The sequence below is a fragment of the Pristiophorus japonicus genome, chromosome 2 (assembly GCF_044704955.1).
Source record: "Pristiophorus japonicus isolate sPriJap1 chromosome 2, sPriJap1.hap1, whole genome shotgun sequence".
Classification (NCBI taxonomy): Eukaryota; Metazoa; Chordata; class Chondrichthyes; family Pristiophoridae; genus Pristiophorus; species Pristiophorus japonicus.
Genome location: NC_091978.1, coordinates 46,881,478 through 46,903,522, shown reverse-complemented (window position 1 = coordinate 46,903,522; position 22,045 = coordinate 46,881,478). Strand labels below are relative to the sequence as shown.

The 22,045-nt window shown below is 41.8% G+C and overlaps 2 protein-coding genes across 6 annotated transcripts in view; both read right to left on the bottom strand.

Moving 5' to 3' along the window:
• Positions 1–16,093, bottom strand: part of ark2n (arkadia (rnf111) N-terminal like PKA signaling regulator 2n) — a 95,886-nt gene extending 79,793 nt beyond the window's left edge. For 3 of the 5 annotated variants that reach the window (XM_070866931.1, XM_070866930.1, XM_070866932.1), the window contains exon 1: positions 15,652–16,087. The gene's annotated coding sequence lies outside the window, so the exon portion shown is untranslated. Of the gene's footprint in view, positions 1–15,651 lie in introns of all 5 variants that reach the window. The other 2 variants (XM_070866933.1, XM_070866935.1) reach the window with 2 other exon arrangements.
• Positions 16,094–17,021: 928 nt separating this feature from the next.
• haus1 (HAUS augmin-like complex, subunit 1) overlaps positions 17,022–22,045 on the bottom strand; it is a 67,175-nt gene continuing 62,151 nt past the window's right edge. Inside the window, exon 9 of the mRNA XM_070866929.1 lies at positions 17,022–19,531. Within this exon, the coding sequence (XP_070723030.1) occupies positions 19,454–19,531 (78 nt within the window). The 3' untranslated portion in view covers positions 17,022–19,453. The remainder of the gene's footprint in view (positions 19,532–22,045) is intronic.

Here is a 22,045-nt window from a genome sequence, read left to right as displayed (position 1 = left end):
ATGGCTTTATTAACCTGAGCCGGTACCTTTAGTGATTTGTATATCTGTACCCCTAAATCCCTTTGCTCCTCTACCCCATTTAAACCATTATCCAAACAGTATGTGGCTTCCTTATTTTTCTTACTAAAATGTTCCACCTCGCGCTTAATTTGCCCATTCTGCAAGTTTATTAATGTTGTCTTCAATTTTGTCGCATTTTTCCTCTGCATTAACTGCAACCCCCTATTTGGTGTTGTCTGAAAATTTTGAAATTGCACTTCCGATTCCAGAGTCCAAATCGTTAACGTAAATTGTGAACAACAGTGGTCCCAGCACTGACCCCTGTGGAACATCACTTACCACCTGAGTAGCTACCCCTACTCTTGGTTTTCTGTTTTGTAGCCAGCTTGCTATCCATTCTGCTACCTGTTCTCTGACTCCACATGCTCTGACCTTAATCGGGAGTCTTTTTGCGGTACCTTACCGAAGGCCTTTTGAAAATCCAAATATATTACATCTGCTGTATTACCCTTGATATCCTGTTACTTCTTCAAACAATTCAATAAGGTTGGTCAAGCATGACTACTCTATTATATTTTCAATTTCTAGATGTTTTTCTATTACAACTTTGAGCAAAGATTCCATTATCTTTCCTACCACCGATATTAAGCTAACTGCTCTATAGTTCCCTGGAGTTATTCTCTCTCTCTCTTTTTAACAAATCACATTAGCTGTCCTTCAGTCCTCTGGCACTATTCCCTTTTCTAATTAATTTTTATATACATGTAATAGTGCACCTGCTATCTCTTCCCTAACTTCTTTTAATATGCGCAGATGCATTCCATCCAGACATGGGGTTTTATCCTCTCTAAGTTTGATTAGTTTATCAATTATCTCAACCATTCCTATCTTAAATGTCTTTATATCTTTTTGGATATCTTTTTCTAGTCATGCCCACCTGGTTAGTCTCCCTGGTAAATACTAAGGCGAAGTAACTATTCAATGTTTCTGCCATTTTACTGTAATTTCCTGTGAATTTAGCTTGTGCATTCCTTAGTGGTCCTATCCTATCTTTCTTGTTATTTATATGTTTGTATAATACTTTACTTTTTAAAATATTCCTTGATAATTTAATTTTGCAGTTCCTCTTTGGTTTCCCAATGTTTTTTTTGACTTCTTTCCAAACCTCTGTTTCCCTTTTGTCATTCTTTCCTTGTTGGTGTACGTAATGTGTGCCGTTTTCTTTAGTTTCAATTTGACCCTCATCTCTTTATTCATCCATGGTGTTTCATTATTGGCTAGTTTGTGCTTGGTTTTTTTTAAAAGGAGAAATACATTCCTCCAGAACTCTATTGATAACATTTTAGGTTCTAGGATTGTGTAATAAATTATGAAAATAACTCATTTCAAGAATTTAAAACTATTTCAGTAACTGCATTTGAGATATCATTTTCGTACAAAACTTCTCAAATGCTGGTACAAAATAAAAGCTGTCAGCATCTATGTAGCAGTGACCAAACTTAAATTAAACAAAAAGCTTCAGACCCTGGCTAATACTGTATTATTAAAAGGAATGACATCCATAATAAAAATGGACAAATTTCAGTGATTTGATGTGCAGACATTGCTTCAATACTCTGCTTTATAAAAATTATTTTTATTTACCAGATCTCGCTCCTTCCCCCTCAACATTGTTGGAACCATCATTTTTGAATCAGGGCTCCAAATTGCAAGGATACCTTTTATACATTAATTGTGTCAAGTTAGAAACTCCTTCAGCGCAGATTGTTACAACTAGGATTAAAAGTCTTTCTTACAGTAGATTTAGAGTAACTACCTACTCTACAGTGAAAATTCATTCACACAGAAATGGGGTCTCCTCAAGGCAACTGAGAGACAGTAACTAGGCTGCAAGCAACAAAGCAAGCATTCTCTCCTCAGTATATTATGGAACTCAGATGCGATCATCAAAATGTTCTTAAAATAACATTTTAAAATGCACAATTAAAGGCATCCGAAGATTGTAATTTCTCCCATTTCACTTACATTATTTTTAAATCACTACTCCTAACATTATGAAGTTAATGGCTCTCATTTGGCAAGCATTCAGCTCTGGAGAAAGGGATGGGGAAGCTCCCAGCAATTTTTAGATTGACATATTTCCAAGCATAAATTAAATAAACAGCAAGCTTTAATGTATTTGGATTATAGTCAATCACATATATACATGCATATTAGGAAAAAAGGTAAGTAACCGATGTTAGAAGGCTGATATGAAGTCGAATATGATGTGTCAGGGAGAGCTAGTCATAGTTAATACAGTAATCCTAATCACTTTTTAAATTTACACATACTAGAGGCTGCTACAAAAGATGGAGAATTATCAAGCATGCAAATTATATTTAAAATCTAGGTCTTTCAACATGAATACAATTGAGAAACGGAAGAGCAATCATTTCAATCGTGAAGCAATTTTTTTTGTTGCAAAAACACAAAGTTAAGATTACTCAGAGGAACTGTCATCATTTGAATTGCTACATAATCTTAAAGTGTTGTAAAGAAATGTTTATCGGTGTCTCCGCTCCCTCCTGTTCGTGTTTCATGTTGCAACTGCCTTGGTTATCATCATCATAGGCAGTACCTCGAATCGAGGATGACTTGCTTCCACGTCAAAAAGTTTACAGGTGTTTCAATGAAGGACCTAATATTCCAGGTCCCGAACTACATCCTGAAGCTGGAAGATGCCTGTGGGTGGATTTTTAAAAAAAAAACGTGTGGTGGCCATTGCACACCAGCCACCACACGGACCTGACACAGCTAGATCTTGGTCCAGTGGCAAGGATTAATCAAGACGACTGGAGACCTGCTCTGCTGCACAGACCTAGTGCGCACACATATTGCAGTGTGGGCTGACCCGTGCTGCCCCTGGGCCCTCGCCTCTTCTGGCCCCAAATTCACGCCTCTCCTGGGCCCCGATCACATCCCTCTACAATCTCTCGCCGCTCCTTCGCCCCTACCTCGCCGCTCCTGCTGTACCTGTCCACGCTCCAATCACCGACCTGGATCTTGATGACATCCCTCTTTACTACCGTTGCTCTGATGGTGCTTGCAGGCCGGGGGCCACTCAGCCTACTGGAAACAGACAATCACCAGTTCCCTGGCTGACTGCTGACGTTGACTGTAGGCCCGGATCTTAATGGCAGCTTGCGTCCCGAAGACATACAGCTGTCTGTTGCTGTTTCAATACTCCTTCGATACTTCTTATAGGAACACAGTAACAGGAATAGACCATTCAGCCTCTCAAGCCTGTCCCACCATTCATTTAGATCATGGCTGATTTGTACCGTAATTCCATCTATCCACCTTTCTCCATATCCCTTGATAATCTTACCTAAAATAAATCTATTGATCTCGGTCTTGAAAATTTCAATTGATCTCGCACCCACAACCAAAGAGTTCCAGATTTCCACTACCTTGTGTGTAGAAAAAGTGCTTCCTGGTTTTCAATCCTAAATGGCCTAGCCCTAAATTTAAGATTATGCCCCTCTGTACTGGATCCCCAAATTTCCTTTGTACCTAGTCCCTTTAGAATCCTAAAACCAGCAATCAGATCACCTCTCAAACTTCTCTTTTCCAGCAAGAACTTACATAAATCGCTCTTCATAAACCAATCCTTCCATCCTCGCAATCATTCTGGTTACCCGCTTCTATATTCTTTCAATAGCTGCAATATTGTTTTTGTACTGTGGCGATCAGAACAGCACACAGTGGCCGCACTACTAATTTATAAAGTGGCAGGTTTACCTCACTATTTTGGCTCAATATTGATCTTTTAATACATCACAATATCTGATTTGCTTTACTCACTAAGACCTGATTTCGTTCTGGTGACTGCATTGTAGTCCTTCCAAGGCAAATATATCCCTCCTGAGGTTTGCTGCCCAACACTGAATGCAGTACTCCAGCTGGGGTCTGACCAAGGCTCTGTATAACTGAAGCATCACTTCCTCACTTTTGCATTCTAACCTGTATTCCAACCCCCATTAGGCTTTCCAATTACTTTTTGTACCTGTGAACTAGCTTTTAGTGATTTCTGTACATGGACTCCAACACCATTATGCCAATCAGAGAGCACTCCCTTTATCCCTACTCTGTCTCCTACCTCCTAACCAATTACCAACACTTGTCACAAGGTTATTGCCAATTCCATGCGCTTACATTTTTATTAATAAAATCTTGTGGTCAGCACACACCATTGGAGCATATATTGTGTATTTTAAACTATGAATTTATATAATTATTACAGCATTACAAACCTACCATTTGTATTCCTTGAATAATTTGGGCCAAGTTTCCAATTTTTTTTCATGGTAACCGTCACAGACATGATCAAAATATTCAGGGGTCCTTCAAAATAAAAGTAAATCTAATAGCCTTAGTTCAATATCCCCGCTTTCATCAAGCAATTCACAGCAAGAGAGCAAATCACTATCAACCCTTATGAGCAGACTGCGCTGATGTGACATAGCAACAGATTAGTCCAATATGATTTGCAAAAAGTTTAATATTTCGTTATTACTAAAATCCGTTTCATAAAATGTTCATTTTCATATTTCTATTCTATTTTCCACTGTAACTATAATCATAGTCTATGGAAAGCTCAGTGGAGTGTTAGTCTCTATTCTTCCCTACCAATGTTCTCATCTTTGCTGAAGGCAGCTATTCTTCCTGGATACCTGATCCATGCTACTATTCTTTACACGCAAGCATTGGTTGGCTAGTCAATCATGAGGCATCGGTACTACGGTACGTTCACCTGATCCATTCATAAACTTTGTAGCACAGATCATTGGATAGCCATTAAGTGAAGAAACCATGGCTTTTTCAGACAAGCACAGCGGTACTGTACCAACCATACCATTTCTATAAAATGAGATCAGCTAACTGAGCAGAGTCAGGGGATCACAATTGGGATATTTTCTGATCTGTATGATGAGATGGTATGGCAACCTAGACTACCAACCCAGAGGTCATGAATTCAAATCCCACCATCACAAGCTGTGAAACTGAATTCAAAAATAAATCTGGTAAATTGTGGGCTATAAAATCAGACAATGACCATAAAAGCTGACAGACAGGAAGCAACGAGCAGGAGTAAATGGGTACTTTTCAGAATGGCAGGCAGTGACTAGTAGGGTACCGCAAGTTCCTGTCCTGGGGCCCCAGCTGTTTACATTGTACATTAATGATTTAGACATGGGGATTAAATGTAGTATATCCAAATTTGCGGATGACACTAAGTTGGGTGGCAGTGTGAGCTGCGAGGAGGATGCTATGAGGCTGCAGAGTGACTTGGATAGGTTAGGTGAGTGGGCAAATGCATGGCAGATGAAGTATAATGTGGATAAATGTGAGGTTATCCACTTTGGTGGTAAAAACATAGAGACAGACTATTATCTGAATGGTGACAGATTAGGAAAAGGGGAGGTGCAACGAGACCTGGGTGTCATGGTACATCAGTCATTGAAGGTTGGCATGCAGGTACAGCAGGCGGTTAAGAAAGCAAATGGCACATTGGCCTTCATAGCGAGGGGATTTGAGTACAGGGGCAGGGAGGTGTTACTACAGTTGTACAGGGCCTTGGTGAGGCCACACCTGGAGTATTGTGTACAGTTTTGGTCTCCTAACTTGAGGAAGGACATTCTTGCTATTGAGGGAGTGCAGCGAAGGTTCACCATACTGATTCTCGGGATGGCGGGACTGACATATCAAGAAAGACTGGATCAACTGGGCGTGTAGTCACTGGAGTTCAGAAGAATGAGAGGGGATCTCATAGAAACATTTTAAATTCTGACGGGTTTAGACAGGTTAGATGCAGGAAGAATGTTCCCAATGTTGGGGAAGTCCAGAACCAGAGGTCACAGTTGAAGGATAAGGGGCAAGCCATTTAGAATCGAGATGAGGAGAAACTTCTTCACCCAGAGAATGGTGAACCTGTGGAATTCTCTACCACAGCAAGTTGTTGAGGCCAATTCATTAAATATATTCAAAAATGAGTTAGATGTAGTGCTTGCTACTAGGGGGATCAAGGGGTATGGCGAGAAAGAAGGAATGGGGTACTGAAGTTGCATGTTCAGCCATGAACTCATTGAATGGCGGTGCAGGCTCGAAGGGCCGAATGGCCTACTCCTGCACCTATTTTCTATGTTTCTATGATTACCATATAAACCAAACTGGCTCACTGAGGGAATCTTACATCTGACCATGTGCCTGAGTCTTAATGCCCTCTGAGCAGCTAGATAGGGGGAATAAAGACTGCCTTGCCAGTGATGCATGGACATGGACATTTTTTTTAAAAAAAGGATAAATTAAGCAAAGTTTTAAAATGATTTGCACAAGCATCTCTTCCAGAACTGTAAGGCATGGGGCTGACTTTAAACTTAATAGCAGGAGTAGGCCATTTGGCTCCTCGATGAGATCATGGCTGATCTTCTACCTCAACTCCACTTTCCTGCTCTATCCCCATATCCCTCGATTCACTTAATATCCAAAAACCTATCGATCTGTCTTGAATATGCTCAATGCATGACTGAGCCTCCACAGCCCTCCGGGCTAGAGAATTCCAAAGATTCACTCCTCATCTCCGACCCCTTATTTTGAGACTGTAAACCTTGGTTCTGGACTCCCCAGCCAGGGGAAACATCCTCCCTGCATCTCCTCTGTCAAAACTTGTAAGAATTTTGTATGATTCAATAAGATCACCTAAACTCGAGAATATAGGCCTAATCTACTCAATCTCTCCTCATAGGACAATCCCCCCAGTCTGGTGAACCTTCGTTGCACTCCCTCTTATGGCAAGTATATTCTTCCTTAGGTAAGGAGACCAAAACTGTACACAATACTCCAGGTGTGGTTTCACTAGGGCCCTATATAATTGCAGTAAGACGTCTTTACTCTTACACTCAAATCCTCTTGTAATAAAGTCCAGCATACTATTTGCTCTTTTAATTGCTTGCTGCACCTGCATGTTAAATTTCATTGATTCGTGTACAAGGACCCGCTGAACACCAACATTTCCCAATCTCTCACCATTTAAAAAATACTCTGCTTTTCTACCATGGTGGATAACTTCACATTTCTCCACATTATATTCCATTTGCCATGTTCTTGCCCACTCACATAGCCTGTCTATATCCCCTTAAAGCCTTTATGCATCCTCCTCACAACTTACATTCCCACCTAGCTTTGTATCATTAGCAAACTTGGATATATTACATTTGGTCCCCTCATCCAAATCATTGATATAGATTGTGAATAGCTAGGCCCCCAAGCACTGATCCTTGCGGCACCCCACTAGTTACAGTCTGCCAACCTGAAAATGACACGTTTATTCCCACTCTCTGTTTTCTGTCCGTTAACCAATCCTCAATCCATGTTAGTATATTACCGCCTAATTCTCTTTAATAATCTCGTGTGGCATCTTACCGAAAGCCTTCTGAAAATCCAAATACACTACATCTATTGGTTTCCCTTTATTTATTCTGCTAGTTACAACTTCAACACCTAACAGATGTCAAATGATTTCCCTTTCATAAATCCATGTTGACTCTGCCCAATCTTATTATTATTTTCTAAGTGCCCTGTTACCATGTCCTTAATAATAGATTCTAGCATTTTCCCTACAACTGATGTCAGGCTAATTGGTCTATAGTTTCCCATTTTCTCTCTCCCTCCTTTCTTAAATAGTGGGGTTAACATTTGCTACCTTCCAATCCGCTGTAACCATTCTAGAATCTACAGAATTTTAGAAGATGACAACTAATGCATCCACTATCTCTATAGCCGCCTCTTTCAAAACCTTAGGATGTACCTCACAACCAGGGGATTTATCGGTTTTAGGTCACATTCATTTCTCCAGTATCAGTTTTCTTTAACTAATACTAATTTCTTTCAGTTCCTCATTCTTGCTAGACCTTTGAGTCTCCACTATTTCTGGCAAGTTCCATGAAGACAGACACAAAGTATTTGTTTAATTTCTCTGGCATTTGCTTATTCCCCCATTATAATTTCTCCTGTCTCATCCTGTAATGGACCCACATTTACTTTTGCTAATCTTTGCCTTTTTAGAAGCTGTTAGTCTGTTTTTATGTCTCTCGCTAGTTTACTCTCATTCTATTTTCCCTTTCTTTATCAATTTCTTGGTCCTCCTTTGCTGAATTCTAAAATCCTCCCAATCGTCAGGCTTATTACTCTTCTGACATTATAAGCCTCTTCCTTTGATCTAATACTATTTTTAACTTCTCGTTAGCCACGGTTGAACGACTTTTCCGGTGGGGTTTTTGTGCCTTAAAAAAATGTGTATTTGTTGTAAATTATGTATTAATTATTTAAATTCTATCCATTGCTCGTCTACCTTCATACCTTTTTAATGTAGTTTCCCAATCTACCTTAGCCAACTCGACCCTCATACCTATATAGTTTGCTTTGTTTAGATTTAAGACCCTAGTTTCGGATTTACAAACGTCCAGAATTACTTCAAAATGGAATCAGTCAGAATGAAAAGGCCTTTGAACAAAATATGCCACAGGTCATAGACAGTGGCATCAATTATGAAGATCCACAAGGACTCATCCCATTGTCCTGAAATTCTTCTCAAATATAGCTGTAACAAATGGAAAATACAAAACAGCGGTGGTGTACAGATGGAAAAACAATGTCAATGCTCTGTGACGGAAAACAATTTTGTAACGCAAGAACATAAGAAATAGGAGCAGGAGGCAGCCATACGACCCCTCAAGCCTGCTCCGCCATTTAATATGATCGTGGCTGATCTGATCATGGACTCAGGTCCACTTCCCCGCCCGCTCCCCATAACCCCTTATTCCCTTATCATTTAAGAAACTGTCTATTTCTGTCTTAAATTTATTAAATGTCCCTGTTTCCACAGCTCTCTATGAGGCAGCAAATTCCACAGATCCACAACCCTCCGAGAAGAAATTTCTCCTCATCTGTTTTAAATGGGCGGTCCCCTTATTCCAAGATCATGCCCTCTAGTTCTAGTCTCCCCTATCAGTGGAAACATCCTTATATAGCTGTAAGACTTCCCTGCTTTTATACTCCACCCACTTTGCAATAAAGGCCAAGGATTCTGATCACTGCATACTAACCTTTATATAAAAAGGTATTGGTGAGGCCACACCTGGAATATTGCACACAGTTTTGGTTTCCATATTTACGAAAGGATATATTTGCTTTGGAGGCAGTTCAGAGAAGGTTCACTCGATTGATTCCTCATAAGTCAACACCCTCATACCCAGAAAGGTTGAGTAGGTTGGGCCTCTACTCATTGGAATTCATAAGAATGAGGTGTGATCTTATCAAAACGTATAAGATTATGAGGATGTTTCCACTGATGAGGAAGACTAGAACTAGAGGGCATGATCTTAGAATAAGGGGCCGCCCATTTAAAACAGAGATGAGGAGAAATTTCTTCTCTGAGGGTTGTAAATCTGTGGAATTCACTGCCTCAGAGAGCTGTGGAAGCTGGGACATTGAATAAATTTAAGACAGAAATAAAGAGTTTCTTAAACGATAAGGGGTAAGGGGTTATGGGGAGCGGGTGGGGAAGTGGAGCTGAGTCCATGACCAGATCAGCCATGATCTTATTGAATGGCGGAGCAGGCTCGAGGGGCTGTATGGCCTACTCCTGTTCCTATTTCTTATGTTCTTATGTTAATCATTTTTTGAGTCATTAACCTTGCAACTCCAAGCCCATCATCAAACCTGGGTCCTACCATTTCAGAATAAAACGTGCTACTTCATCTGCCTGCTGTAAAGTACATTTTCTTAAATGATGCTCTCTCTGAGAACAAGGATGTTGAATCTTGGGCATCAGTTGTGGCTCAGTTGACAGCACTCTCGCCTCCGAGTCAGAAGATTGTGGGTTCAAGAAGCACTCGAGACTGGAGCACAAAAATCTAAGCTGACACTCCAGTGCAGTACTGAGGTAGTGCTGTTCTGTCAGATGCGCTGTCTTTTAGATGAGACGCCAAATCGAGGACCTGCCTGCTCTCTCAGGTAGACTTAAAAAAATCCCATGACACTATTTTCGAAGAGCAGAGGAGTTATCCCTGGGCAATATTTATCCCTCAATCAACATCACTAAAACAAATGATCTGATCATTGTGGGAGCTTACAGTGTGCAAACTGTCGGGCGCGTTTCCTACATTACAACAGAGACTACGTTTCAAAAGTAGTTCACTGTCTGTAAAGTGCTTTGGGATGTCCTGAGGTCATGAAAGGTGGTCTATAAATGCAAATCTTTCTTTTCCATTTTTGAAATCATTTGCTGAGGCACAGGAAGTCAGTGGAGCGAGGCAAAGAACAGGGGCAATGGAAGTGTGGAAGGGAATGTGTACTTGGGGACAGTGTTTGGAATGAGCTGTGTATGAGAAAAATATCTCCACATGTCTGAAACCACCATGCACTGTGACATCTGCAGTGACCTTTGTTACAAATCCATTTTACATACTGGGAAGCTACATTATGTTGTGTTGCTAATGTTGCTAACAACCTCAATGATAAAACTCCAAACTCGCTCTTGGTACAGGTCTAGGAAACATCATTCATGTAATCATTACTTTCCAGCTGTGGTCAGCTGAAAAAAATCACAAGGAACAACAGCACATTTATAATTGCCTCATGACGTCTCCCTTCTCTTGCTGCAACATCCATCTGCTGCAGCTCTTCCCCCCCCACGATCAGGTTACCTACACCAAAAAGATGCTCTTTTTTTTCTTTTTAGGATTCATTTACTCTGCCTAAAATTTAGGTAACTACTTCTGTAGAGTTCTTTTTAAAATTCAAGTGCTACTTGTAAAGTAACCATGTTTTTTTTCTTTTTGCAGTATCTTGCGTCAGACTGCACAGCTATTGCTGCAGATCACCAGCTCTTTGATTCCAATCTTTGCATCTATTTCCCATCAATCCTGAATATCCTCCTTCATATAAACTGGGCGCTATTTGCAGGCAATTTTCTCACTACTGACATCATGAAATCCCACAAAACTTAGCTTGTTTGAAGTCATAACCACCGTTTTAATGTACAAGGACAAATACTCATTACTTTGGAGCAATAAGTTTAATGATATATTGGGCCAAAAATTGTGGTCGGAGGCTTCCCACTGGGCGGATGCCTCTGACCGAAAAACATTTCCGAATGTACCTGGTGGTCCCGGAGGAACAAACACTTGTGCTCCGAGGTCTAGATGCGCAGCCCAGTGCAGAGGCCCATGTATTCCAGGAGCGTATGCACATCCTGGGATCATGTGGGCCTGGACCACCAATCACAATATAGTATTCTCATTCATAATGAGAGCTCTCCCAATACTATCAATGAGAATACCCCTAAAATCAAATAAAACAAACATAAATTTTTAAAAACACTTCACTTAAAAAAAAAGTAATAGAAATTGCATTAAATTAAATGTTTGAGAATTGTTTTAAAAATGCTTTTATCAGGTGTAAGCGTTTGAAGGACTTTCGCTGGGCAAATAGCCCAAATCTCCACATGCGAAGACCCTTCTCCCAGGGACACGTGCAATCTGTCAAAAGACATTTTGACAGATCGCAAGTACCAGGTTCAGGTGCATGTACTTTGCACGCTTAAACCCGGAACTTGCAGGGCCTCTTTGGGCATGTGCTCACATCATATGCATCCGGAGAGGCCGTAATTTCAGGGACATTACCTCATTGGGAGGTCAGAAATACCTACCCTTTAATCATCAGGTAAGAATACAGAACCAGTGAAACATTAGCTGCCAAAGTGAAATAACAAACTTCTAAACCTTAGCTTTTGCTGGATTTCTCAGTGAACACACATTGTTTATTTTTAAACCCATACCCTGAAACAACAGCTCCTCCACAAGCTCCTAGTTTGGTTTCCCTTTGCCTACCTTTCCAATCACTGGCCTTCAGCTTCAAAACACAGACTGGGTTTCAAACCTAAAGAGCAAATCTAGCTGTGCTAAAGAACTTACATTGAGGAGATTGGATCATATGGCATTCCTCCATAACTCAGCCACAACCCCCTCCTGAGCCTTCCAACTGATCTAAAAGCAATTACACTCATTTGTTCCACTTGTCCACTCCCTTATCTGTTTGAAAATATAACCATAGCACATATAGTTTCAGCAGATCACATAGGATAGAGAAGCACTTGTCTTACCAATTCCCCTTTCCTCCCCCCAAAAATAAAAGGACCCTCCCAGACACATCCCCCATCTGCTTACGATCCCCATTCCTCCAATGGTTTGCTCATACCAATGAATCCCCTTTGTGTGTGTCTTCACTCCAGTATAGTACTGAGGGAGAACTGCATTGTGAGAGGTACTGTCTTTCAGATGAGACATTAAACCGAGGCACCGTCTGCTCTCTTCAGGTGGACATAAAAGATCCTATTTCGCAGAGCAGGGAAATTACCCAGATTACCTAGCCATATTAATCCCTCAATCAACACCACAAAAAGAGATTATCTAGTCATTATTGCTGTTTATGGGATCTTGCTGTGCGCAAATTGGTTGCCGCATTTCCTACATTACAACAATGTCTACAATTGAAAAAAGTACTTCATTGGCTGTAAACTTTGGGGCGCCCTGAGGGTGTGAAAGGTGCTATAGAAATGAAATTCTTTCTTTCTTTCTGTTTTACCTCCATTTTTTATCAAACTGAGTTTAGCTTCTCTTTCATCCCAGAGACCTCTCTCTCTCTCTCTCAATGTCCCCGAGTCTGTTGCTCTCTCTCAATTTATTCCTCGGCCTATTTTTTCTGTGCTCACCTACCACTGTCATTTCTTTACTCCCAGGTCTCCTACCTCCCTTTCCGTTCCTACATCGCTCTCCTCTATTCCTGGGCTTTCACCCCAAGCATGCCTGCCTCTCTCACAATAAGAGTGTCTATCTCTATCTTGTCTCTTTGCCCAATTTGATTTCATATGTCTTGCCTATCAATGTTAGGCCTGTATTACTTGTCTTTCTGTCTGAGTGTATCTCAGGCATATCTCTCCCTCCCCAACTTTTCCACACAAAGGGCATCCCCTCTTTCTCTGTTGTTCCGTACCAGGCACAACTGTTTCTTTATGAGTTAACCTGCCTGTGGCTAACTTTCTCCAAGCCAGTCCTGTGACTCATTCACTGCATCATTCTGTCCCCAGACCTACAAGCTTGCTCACATATCTTTCTTTCTCTTGGTCTTGGGCTCAGTAGCACTCTTGCCTTTCCGTCAGAAGGTTGTGGGTTCAAGTCCGACTCCAGAAATTTGAGCACATAATCCAGACTGTCACTTCAGCGTACTGCTGAGGGAGTGCTGCACTGTCGAAAGTGCCATCTATTAAATGAGACACTGAACCAAGGCCCAGTCTACCCTCTTGGGTGGATATAAAATATCCTATGGCACTATTTGAAGAGTAGGGGAGTTCTCCAGGTAATATTTATCCCCGAACTAACATTACAATCAGATTTTCTGGTCATTATCTCATTGCTATTTATGGGACATGCTGTACATAAATTAGCTGTCACATCTTCCTACATCGTAACAGTGACTACACTTCAAAAGTACTTCTGGCTGTAAAATGCTTTTGGACGTCCCAAGGTCGCAAAAGGGGCTATATAAATGCAATTTTTTTTTTCCCCCTTCCTTTTCTGTCTGCCCAAGGCCGACCTTTGCATGTATGCAAGTCTCTCCGATTCTTTCTCTCTTCGCCCATCTCTAAGTATTCCCAAAACGGTTTCTCTATCTCTTGCCTCTTATTGAAACTCATATCTTCGTTTCCAGTCCTGTGTGTGTTTGCCTCACTGTCCCCTGGAGCGTGGGTGTGTGACACTCTCTCGTCTTCCTCCACCTCTGTCTGTCCATATGTTTGCCTGATTCTGCATTCTCTTTCATGTCTTTCACTTTGTCCTCCCTACTTGCTCTATCAAAACAACTCATAATTTTGAATACTTCTATTAGATCTCCCTGTAACCTGCTCTGCTCCGAAAAGAACAAAAGCAATTTCTGCAAATAACTGAACACCCTCACCCTTGGTATCATCCTGGAAAACCTCTTCTGTAACCTCTTCAGGCCTTGACATCCTTCCTAAAGTGTGGTGCCCAGAATTGGACACAATACTTCAGCTGAGGACTAACCAGTAACTTGTAAAACTTTATGACTTCCTTCTCTGAGCCCATCTGCCCGCACACCACCTTCCTTTTCTGTTTCTCCCCCTTCCCTACCCATATGCGTGTCTCTACCAAGCCTTTCTCTCCCCATTTCAAAACATATATCTTTGACCCCCTTTGCTCCAAGGCCGCCTGTATTTTGGCTTTTCTGTATGTTTGAATAGATTTCGCTTATCTAGCTGTCTGCTCAGTTTGTCTCCCCCTGCAATCCTGCCCGTCTCTCCCCCACTATCTTCTGGCCTTCCAGTTCCTGGAGCGTGTACATCTCAATCTCAAAGTTTCTCTCTTAATCGGATATTAAAGGTCCCAAGACACTGCTAGAAGAAAAACAGACTTCGCCGAGTGTCGTAGTCAACATTTCAAACACAGATTGTGTCTCATTACTGTTAGTTGGAGTTTGGTGTGCAGAATTACTGTTGATTGTGCCTACATAACAGCAGTGCACTTCAAAGTAATTAATTATGCATGGTACTTTGAGACATCTTGAGTGTAATAAGGTACTACAGAAACAAGTTGTTCTTTCTCCCTCGTTGTCCACAGGCTTGCCTCACATTTGCTATGTGCATATGTGTGCATGTCTCTCTCCAAGCCTGCTTTCTGAGCCAGTGCATATCGGACCCTGCTGTGTGTGTCAGCCTCAGTGTGTGTATATACCTGTCTCTGCTTTATGTTTATACATCTCAGTGCATATGTCCAGCCCATTATTCCTCCCGAGCATATCTAATTTAATCCATCACCTCATTCATCTGTGTCTCTCTCTGCAGCTCCCTCTCTCCTCCTGCACCTTTGATTTCCCATCTCCCATACAAACCCTCACCTTTTCCACCACCAGTCATTCCCCTCTTTTCCCCGTCCTCTCTCTCTTCCTCCCCTTTCTCCTCTTCCTCCCCCCTCTTCTCTCGCCTTTCCCTCCTCCCCTCTTTGTTGTCCTCTCTCCCCGCCATCCTGTCGCATCTTCTCCCTCCCCCCATCTCTCTCGTCCCCTTCCCTTCCTTGTCCTCTCCTCCCTAATTGCATAATAGCATAAGAATTAGGAGCGGAAGTAGGCCATTCTGCCCCTCGAGGCTGCTCAACCGTTCAATGAGATCATGGCTGATCTTCTACCAACTCCACTTGCCTGCACTATCCCCATATCCCTTGATTTCCTTAATATCCAAAAATCTATTAATTTCTGTCTTGAATACACTCAAAGATTGAGCCTCCAAAGGTCTCTGCGGTAGAGAATTCCAAAGATTCACCACCCTCTGAGTGAAGAAGTTTCTCCTCATCTCAGTCCTGAATGGCTGACCCCTTATTCTGAGACTGTGACCCCTGGTTCGAGACTCCCCAGCCAGGGGAAACATCCTCCCTATCAAGTAAGAATGGTGTATGTTTGGATGAGATCGCCTCTCATTCTTCTAAACCCTGGAGAATACAGGCCTGCTTCTCTCTCCTCCTTTCCCCCCCGGTTTCTTACCGTCTCGAGCTCTGTATCTGCGTCTCTCAAAACAAGCCCTCTCACTTCCGGTCCTGCGCACTGCTGTCTCACCGGCTTTGCGCGCGGTCACTCATCGCGCGGGGGAAGGGCGGTCTTTCCGTCGGACAAAAACAAAAGTCAGTAAAAACCAATCTCCCGAATCTCAGCGGCTGCGGCCTCGCTTCAAAGTCTCTCCCCGCACCTCCAGCTGCCTTTCCAAAATGGCGGAGGCTGCGGCTCGGGATATCGGGGTTTTTTTTAAAAAAAAGACTGCACCCGAGCTTCCGGTCCCTTGAGGCTGCAATTTTAATTCTGGGGATCGCTTACACGAACGACATGTCGGAGCAGAGTTCGCGAGAAGGCCGCTGGTAGGCGAACCGACAGCATGGTCGCGGCTGGAGTGTAGTGTGGCGGCGGGGGGGGGGGGGCTCGCCCTCCTCCGTGTGCGGCTTCAGTCTTCTCACAAAATGGCCGACTCTGCGCCGGCTTCTCCGCTCCAGGAGCGAAAGGTCACCCGCCTCTCACCCGGAACCGCTTCCTCCTTCTCGCCGTTACCACAGCAACATTCCAGCTCTGGCTTTGTGCATTGCAACCTCATTGCCACCATTTTAAGACTGAAGCATTTTCTTTAAACATTTTCTCACAAAAAATTACTTTGGAACTGATTTATTTTGTAATTTCATCCATAGACAGAAAGCCTCTCCGTTTAATTTAGGCTTAGATTCCATCATTTTTTTTTTGGGGGGGGGGGGGGGAAGAGGGGGAAATCAATAATTATACAAACCATTTTGCTAATAAGTATTTTTACAAGAGTTATTGTCACCAGGTAAAAGGGCATAATGTGGCCCTGGAAATGTAATCGGGAAATTCACTGTGACTTGTAAACGGTGATTTTGTTCAAGCTGAGATTTTTTTTTCTTTTGTCACTTACAGACAATGGATGTACAGCCACAGTTCACCCCTGTCCCTGCTTCAAGTCCACATTTTAATGTACTCCCCAGCTCCTAACATTTCCTCTATCACACCCCTCCCCTCCTTAGTTTGCTGCAAATATCCACAGCTATCTTTTGTGCCCCCAAAAACAGATCAGCCTCTCAACAAACCACCCAAAACATTGAAGCAAACCATGTGTGTGTGTGTGTGTATGGATTGTAAACACTGAACTAATGAATACAAAAGCAAAATACTGTGGATGCTGGAATCTTAAATAAAAACAGAAAATGCTGGAAATCTCAGCGGGTCAGGCAGCATCTGTGGCGAGAGACCTGATGCTGCCTGAGATTTCCAGCATTTTCTGTTTTTAGAACAAATGATTAAAATGGAATGCAGAACAAATGATTAAAATGGAATGCAGAACTAAGATTTGCAAAGTTAATTTATTTTTTATCCTTAGTAAATTATAAAAATCCCAATCCATGCATAACATTTCACAGTAAAACAGAGCAACATATATCAGGTTTCAACTATATTAGCATCAACATTCAGATTCATGGTAGCGTTACAAAATACAGTACTGTATTATTCATTTACACATTAATCCTGCTGACACCTGCAGTTTCTCAAGGGAAGGAAAGATCACACATCTCAGATGGAGATATTGAATCCTACCTATAGGGAAATAGTTCATCTTGAATTTTTTAAAAGCCAAATCAGTTAAATTTTCAAAATGCGCATGGTTATTTGAGAAATATATTCTACCTAACCCAAACATTATATGAAGGGAAATACACTTACAGTACTTATAGTACCTCTCCGCTATCCCTTTATTTGATAGTTTAAAGCATCCAGTTAAGAAGCAACTGGGAGCAAACATTTTGTGTATTCACATCAACAGACTGGGTATTTTTTTTTAAATTTTGAGTTTTAGTAAATAGCTTCCTCAGCCTGTTTTGTTTCTTGTCCTCGGGTCAAGTAAAATTACAAATGCCACAGGAAGGCTATTATGTGTCACTGCATCTATGTATTTCCTGGGACATTGTCCAACCAAAGACAAGTGTGCAGTTGCAGTCTCCTTAATCTAACCATGTCGAAATTAGTTGTTTTCCCTTTTCATTTGACATACTACAATATTAGCATTTCTACCACCAACACTAATCAAAGAGGACATCACCCACTACTCAAAACCCTAATTATAGAAGGACGCAAGTGTACACCTACTAGTATTTCATACCAGTCCTTTGATTACACTGATCTATGTTCCAAGACTGGGACAGACACAGTATCAAAACTGATATTTTGTGTTGAACTTCCATGATCAAACTGTGTGCAGTAATCCAAATTTCTGACAACAATGGGTGATGTTGCAGCCATTCTAAATAAATTAAAGTAGGAATCACTATAGCACAATAACACAAATTGACTGCTGGCTTCAAATGTTGAGAAAATAAAACATAATTTCTTACTTATATGGCAGATTTTGTGTTAATGTTTTTTTTAAATCACAAAATTGTAGCAGGTTCACTTGACAATAATATTAGTTCAGATGCCATTATAAACAGCCTGGTCCCAAACATGCAACTCAATCTTCAGAACAGACTGGGTAGGGTTAAAAATCATCTTTTTTCTTTGTTATGTTAGAAACAATAATTAGGGAGGAGGACTTTACTCAAATGTTTGGAACAATTTGTCAAGTGGAATAGGAGAGCCAAGATAAAAAAGATGAACTTCAAAAGGATTGAATTGTATTTTCTCATTCTTGTATGCATACATCCTATGGTAAAGCACAGCTTCAAAACATGAGGGTAAATACTCATTCAAATTTTGCCATAAAACAGTTACCTATTGCAGTCATATTTGTTTACTTTTGCACAATGCTGCATGCACCATTCCTTTGCTACACAATTTCTCTGTTCTATGTTACTGAACATAATAGGCATTGTATAGATTCAAGAAATCTAAAACAAGCCATTCATACCAGTGTTCAGACAGTGAGAGACAAGGCAATGTCTCCACATGTAGAGACATGAAAGAATACATTCCCTAATAGCTCCGTAAGTAACTACACAATGCCGCATAGGATTGAGCATAAAAATCGGGAAGGGACCAAGTTCAATCAGCAATGTGCTGAGCCAACTGAGGGAGCACTGTAATTAGCCCATGTCTCTCAACTATGGGAAAATAAACGATTTCCTCTTCCTGTTTAACAGTGACTGATGCTAGAAGAGTTGCATGTGAAGACAGAATCAAGCTTGGCTGTGATGCCCCCTTCCTCATCATAATGCAACCCGCTAGCACTAATTCATAAGATACATGAGGATCACACCCAATCCTTCAGACTTGGTAGAAAAGGGGGAGAAAATGGAGACGAAAATGAGAAGGGGAGATGAAGAGAAGTATACTCCCATTAGGAACTCAAAAAGATGAAATGTTGGCTCTTCCAAAACTTTAAATCTGTACCCTGGGTTCGCCAGCCACAGTAATTTAAATAGAGAACTATGGAGCCAACAGGGAATAACCTATTATGGAAACCACATGACCCCCCATAGAGGCTTCACTGTAGGCTGGCACAACAATAGCTACAGCAAGGCGACATATTTTATCAAGGGAGTCAACAGTTGATGAGCTATTTATGAAGCTTTGGCACACTTAAATGTCATCCACAGATACCATTCGCTCACAAAAGGATGATTCTAGCTGTACTTCATATAAACATTACTGATCCAACCTCGTGAGTTTGTTAGAACTTATCGTTAACATTGCAAACTTAAAAATATATATATACTCCATTGTATTAGACTGCTAATTAAAGATACAAGCACAGAAATAGTGAAGTCATAGATGCTTCATGTTGTCAGTTTGCAGTTCATTGGAGTAGACTCAGTTCAGGCATCACACACTCCAGATCCTCCATCTTCTCAGCAAGAAGACCATCAATTTTTTTCTGGAAGAGAATTAAAATTATTTTTAAGATTATATCTGACATTTTTTCATGTCTTTTTGCAGAGCTCTCTCCAGTTTATTTGCTGCTGTTCATCACAGAACAAATAACATCTACGAGAAACTGCTCAATTAAACAGAAACAGACGCAGAGTGTCATTCCTGCAGCTCACAATAACTAATATACAGCAGGTTCCCTCTAACCTAGCGTAGAGAGCAAAAGTGAGGGTCAGTTATCGAGCAGCTTTCCGACCAGCTGCCAATGGCACCCACTATGGGGAGTCCCAGTGGTACCAAGTGAATCCTTTGCTTGATATCAACAGAATAAATCTATATAGAATTAACAGTGCAGAAACAGGCCATTCGATCCAACTGGCCTATGTCAGTGTTTATGCTCCACATGAGCCTCTTCCCACCCTACTTCATCTAAACCTATCAGCATATACTTCTATACCTTTATATTAATTCATCATAGGCAGTCCGTCGGAGTTGAGGATGACTTGCTTCGACACTAAAAAATGAGTTCTCAGGTGACTGAAGAGTCCAATGTGGGACCTACAATCTCTGTCAAACGGTGGTTGGAGGAACGGGAGATTGGGGGGGGCCTGGGTTGTTGCGTGCTCCTTCCGCTGTCGACGCTTGGCTTCAGCTTGCTCTCGGCGAAGAGACTCCAGGTGTTCAGCGCCTTCCCGGATGCTTTTCCTCCACTTTGGGTGGTCTTGGGCCAGGGATTCCCAAAGAATGTTGCACTTTTTCAAGGAGGCTTTGAGGGTGCCTTGAAGTGTTTCCTCTGCTCACCTGGGGCTCGCTTGCCGTGTCGGAGCTCCGAGTAAAGCGCTTGCTTTGGGAGTCTCATGTCAGGCATGCGGACGATCTGGCCCGTCCAACGGTACTCTTACACTTTTATAAGAGTAAAGACTTCTTACTGCAATTATATAGGGCCCTGGTGAGACCGCACCTGGAGTATTGTGTGCAGTTTTGGTCTTTTTTTTTTCCAAGGAAGGATATACTTGCCATCGAGGGAGTGTAACAAAGGTTCACCAGACTGATTCCGGAGATGGGGGGATTGCCCTATGAGAAGAGATTGAGTAGACTAGGCCTATAATCTCTTGAGTTTAGAAGAATGAGAGGTAATCTCATTGAAACATACAAAATTCTTACAGGGCTTGACATGGTAGATGCAGGGAGGATGTTTCCTCTGGCTGGGATCAGTCTAGAATAAGGGGTCAGTCATTTAGGACTGAGATGAGGAGAAACTTTTGCACTCGGAGGGTAGTGAATCTTAGGAATTCTGTACCTCAGAAAGCTGTGGAGGCTCAAAGCAGAGATCGATAGACTTTTGGATATTAAGGAAATCAAGGAATATGGGGATAGTGCAGGATAGTGGAGTTGAGGTAGATGATCAGCCATGATCTTACTGAATAGCAGGCTCGAGGGGCCAAATGGCCGACTCCTGCCAATTCTTAAGTTCTTATGTACCTTTCTCCCTCATGTTAGTACAGCACAGAAGGAGGCCATTCGGCCCATCGAGTCTGCACCGGCTCTTTCGAAGAGCAATCCAGTTAGTCCCACTCACCTGCTCTTTCCCTATATCCCTGCAATTTTTTTTTCTTTAATTATTTATCCAATTCCCTTTTGAAGGCTATTATTGAATCTGCCTCCACCACCCTTTCAGGCCGTGCATTCCAAATCCTAACCACTCGTTGCGCAAAAAAGTTTTTCCTCGTGTCACCTGATTTTTTTTGGCAACCTTAAATCTGTGCCCTCTGGTTATCGACCCTTCAGCCATCGGAAGCAGTTCCTCTTTATTTACTCTATCTACACCCTTAATTTTTTGAAACACCTCTATCAAATCTCCTCTCACCCTTCTCTGCTCCAAGGAGAAAATCTTCCCTAGTCTATCCACTTAACTGTAATCCCTCATCCCTGAAACTTCTGGTTAGGACCCAACTGGAGTACTGCGGCCAATTCTAGGCACCACACTTTAGGAAGGATGTCAAGGCCCTGGCGAGGGTGCAGAGGAGATCTACCAGGTAAATGGTACCTGGAGCAGAATGGTACCAGGGATGCGGGTCGTGTTATGTGGAGAGAGTAGAGAATCTTGTATTGTTCTCCTTAGAACAGAGAAGGTTATGGGAAGATTTGATAGAGGTGTTCGAAAGCATGAAGGGTTTTGATAGTGTAATAAAGAGAAACTGTTTGCAGTGGCAGAAGGGCCGACAACCAGGGGACACAGATTTAAGGTCAAAGAACCAGAGGCAAAATGAGGAAAAAATAATTTCCACAGCGAGTTATGGAATGCACTGCCTGAAAGGGTGGTGGAAACAGATTCAATAGTAACTTTGAAAAGGGAATTGAATAAATACTTGGAAGGGGGGAAAGAAATTGCAGGGCTATGTGGAAAGAGCAGGGGAGTGGGACTAATTGGATCGTTCTTTCAAAGTGCCGGCATGGGCACGATGGACCGAATGGCCTCCTTCCGTGCTGCGTCATTCAATGATTCAATTAACCTCAGAAG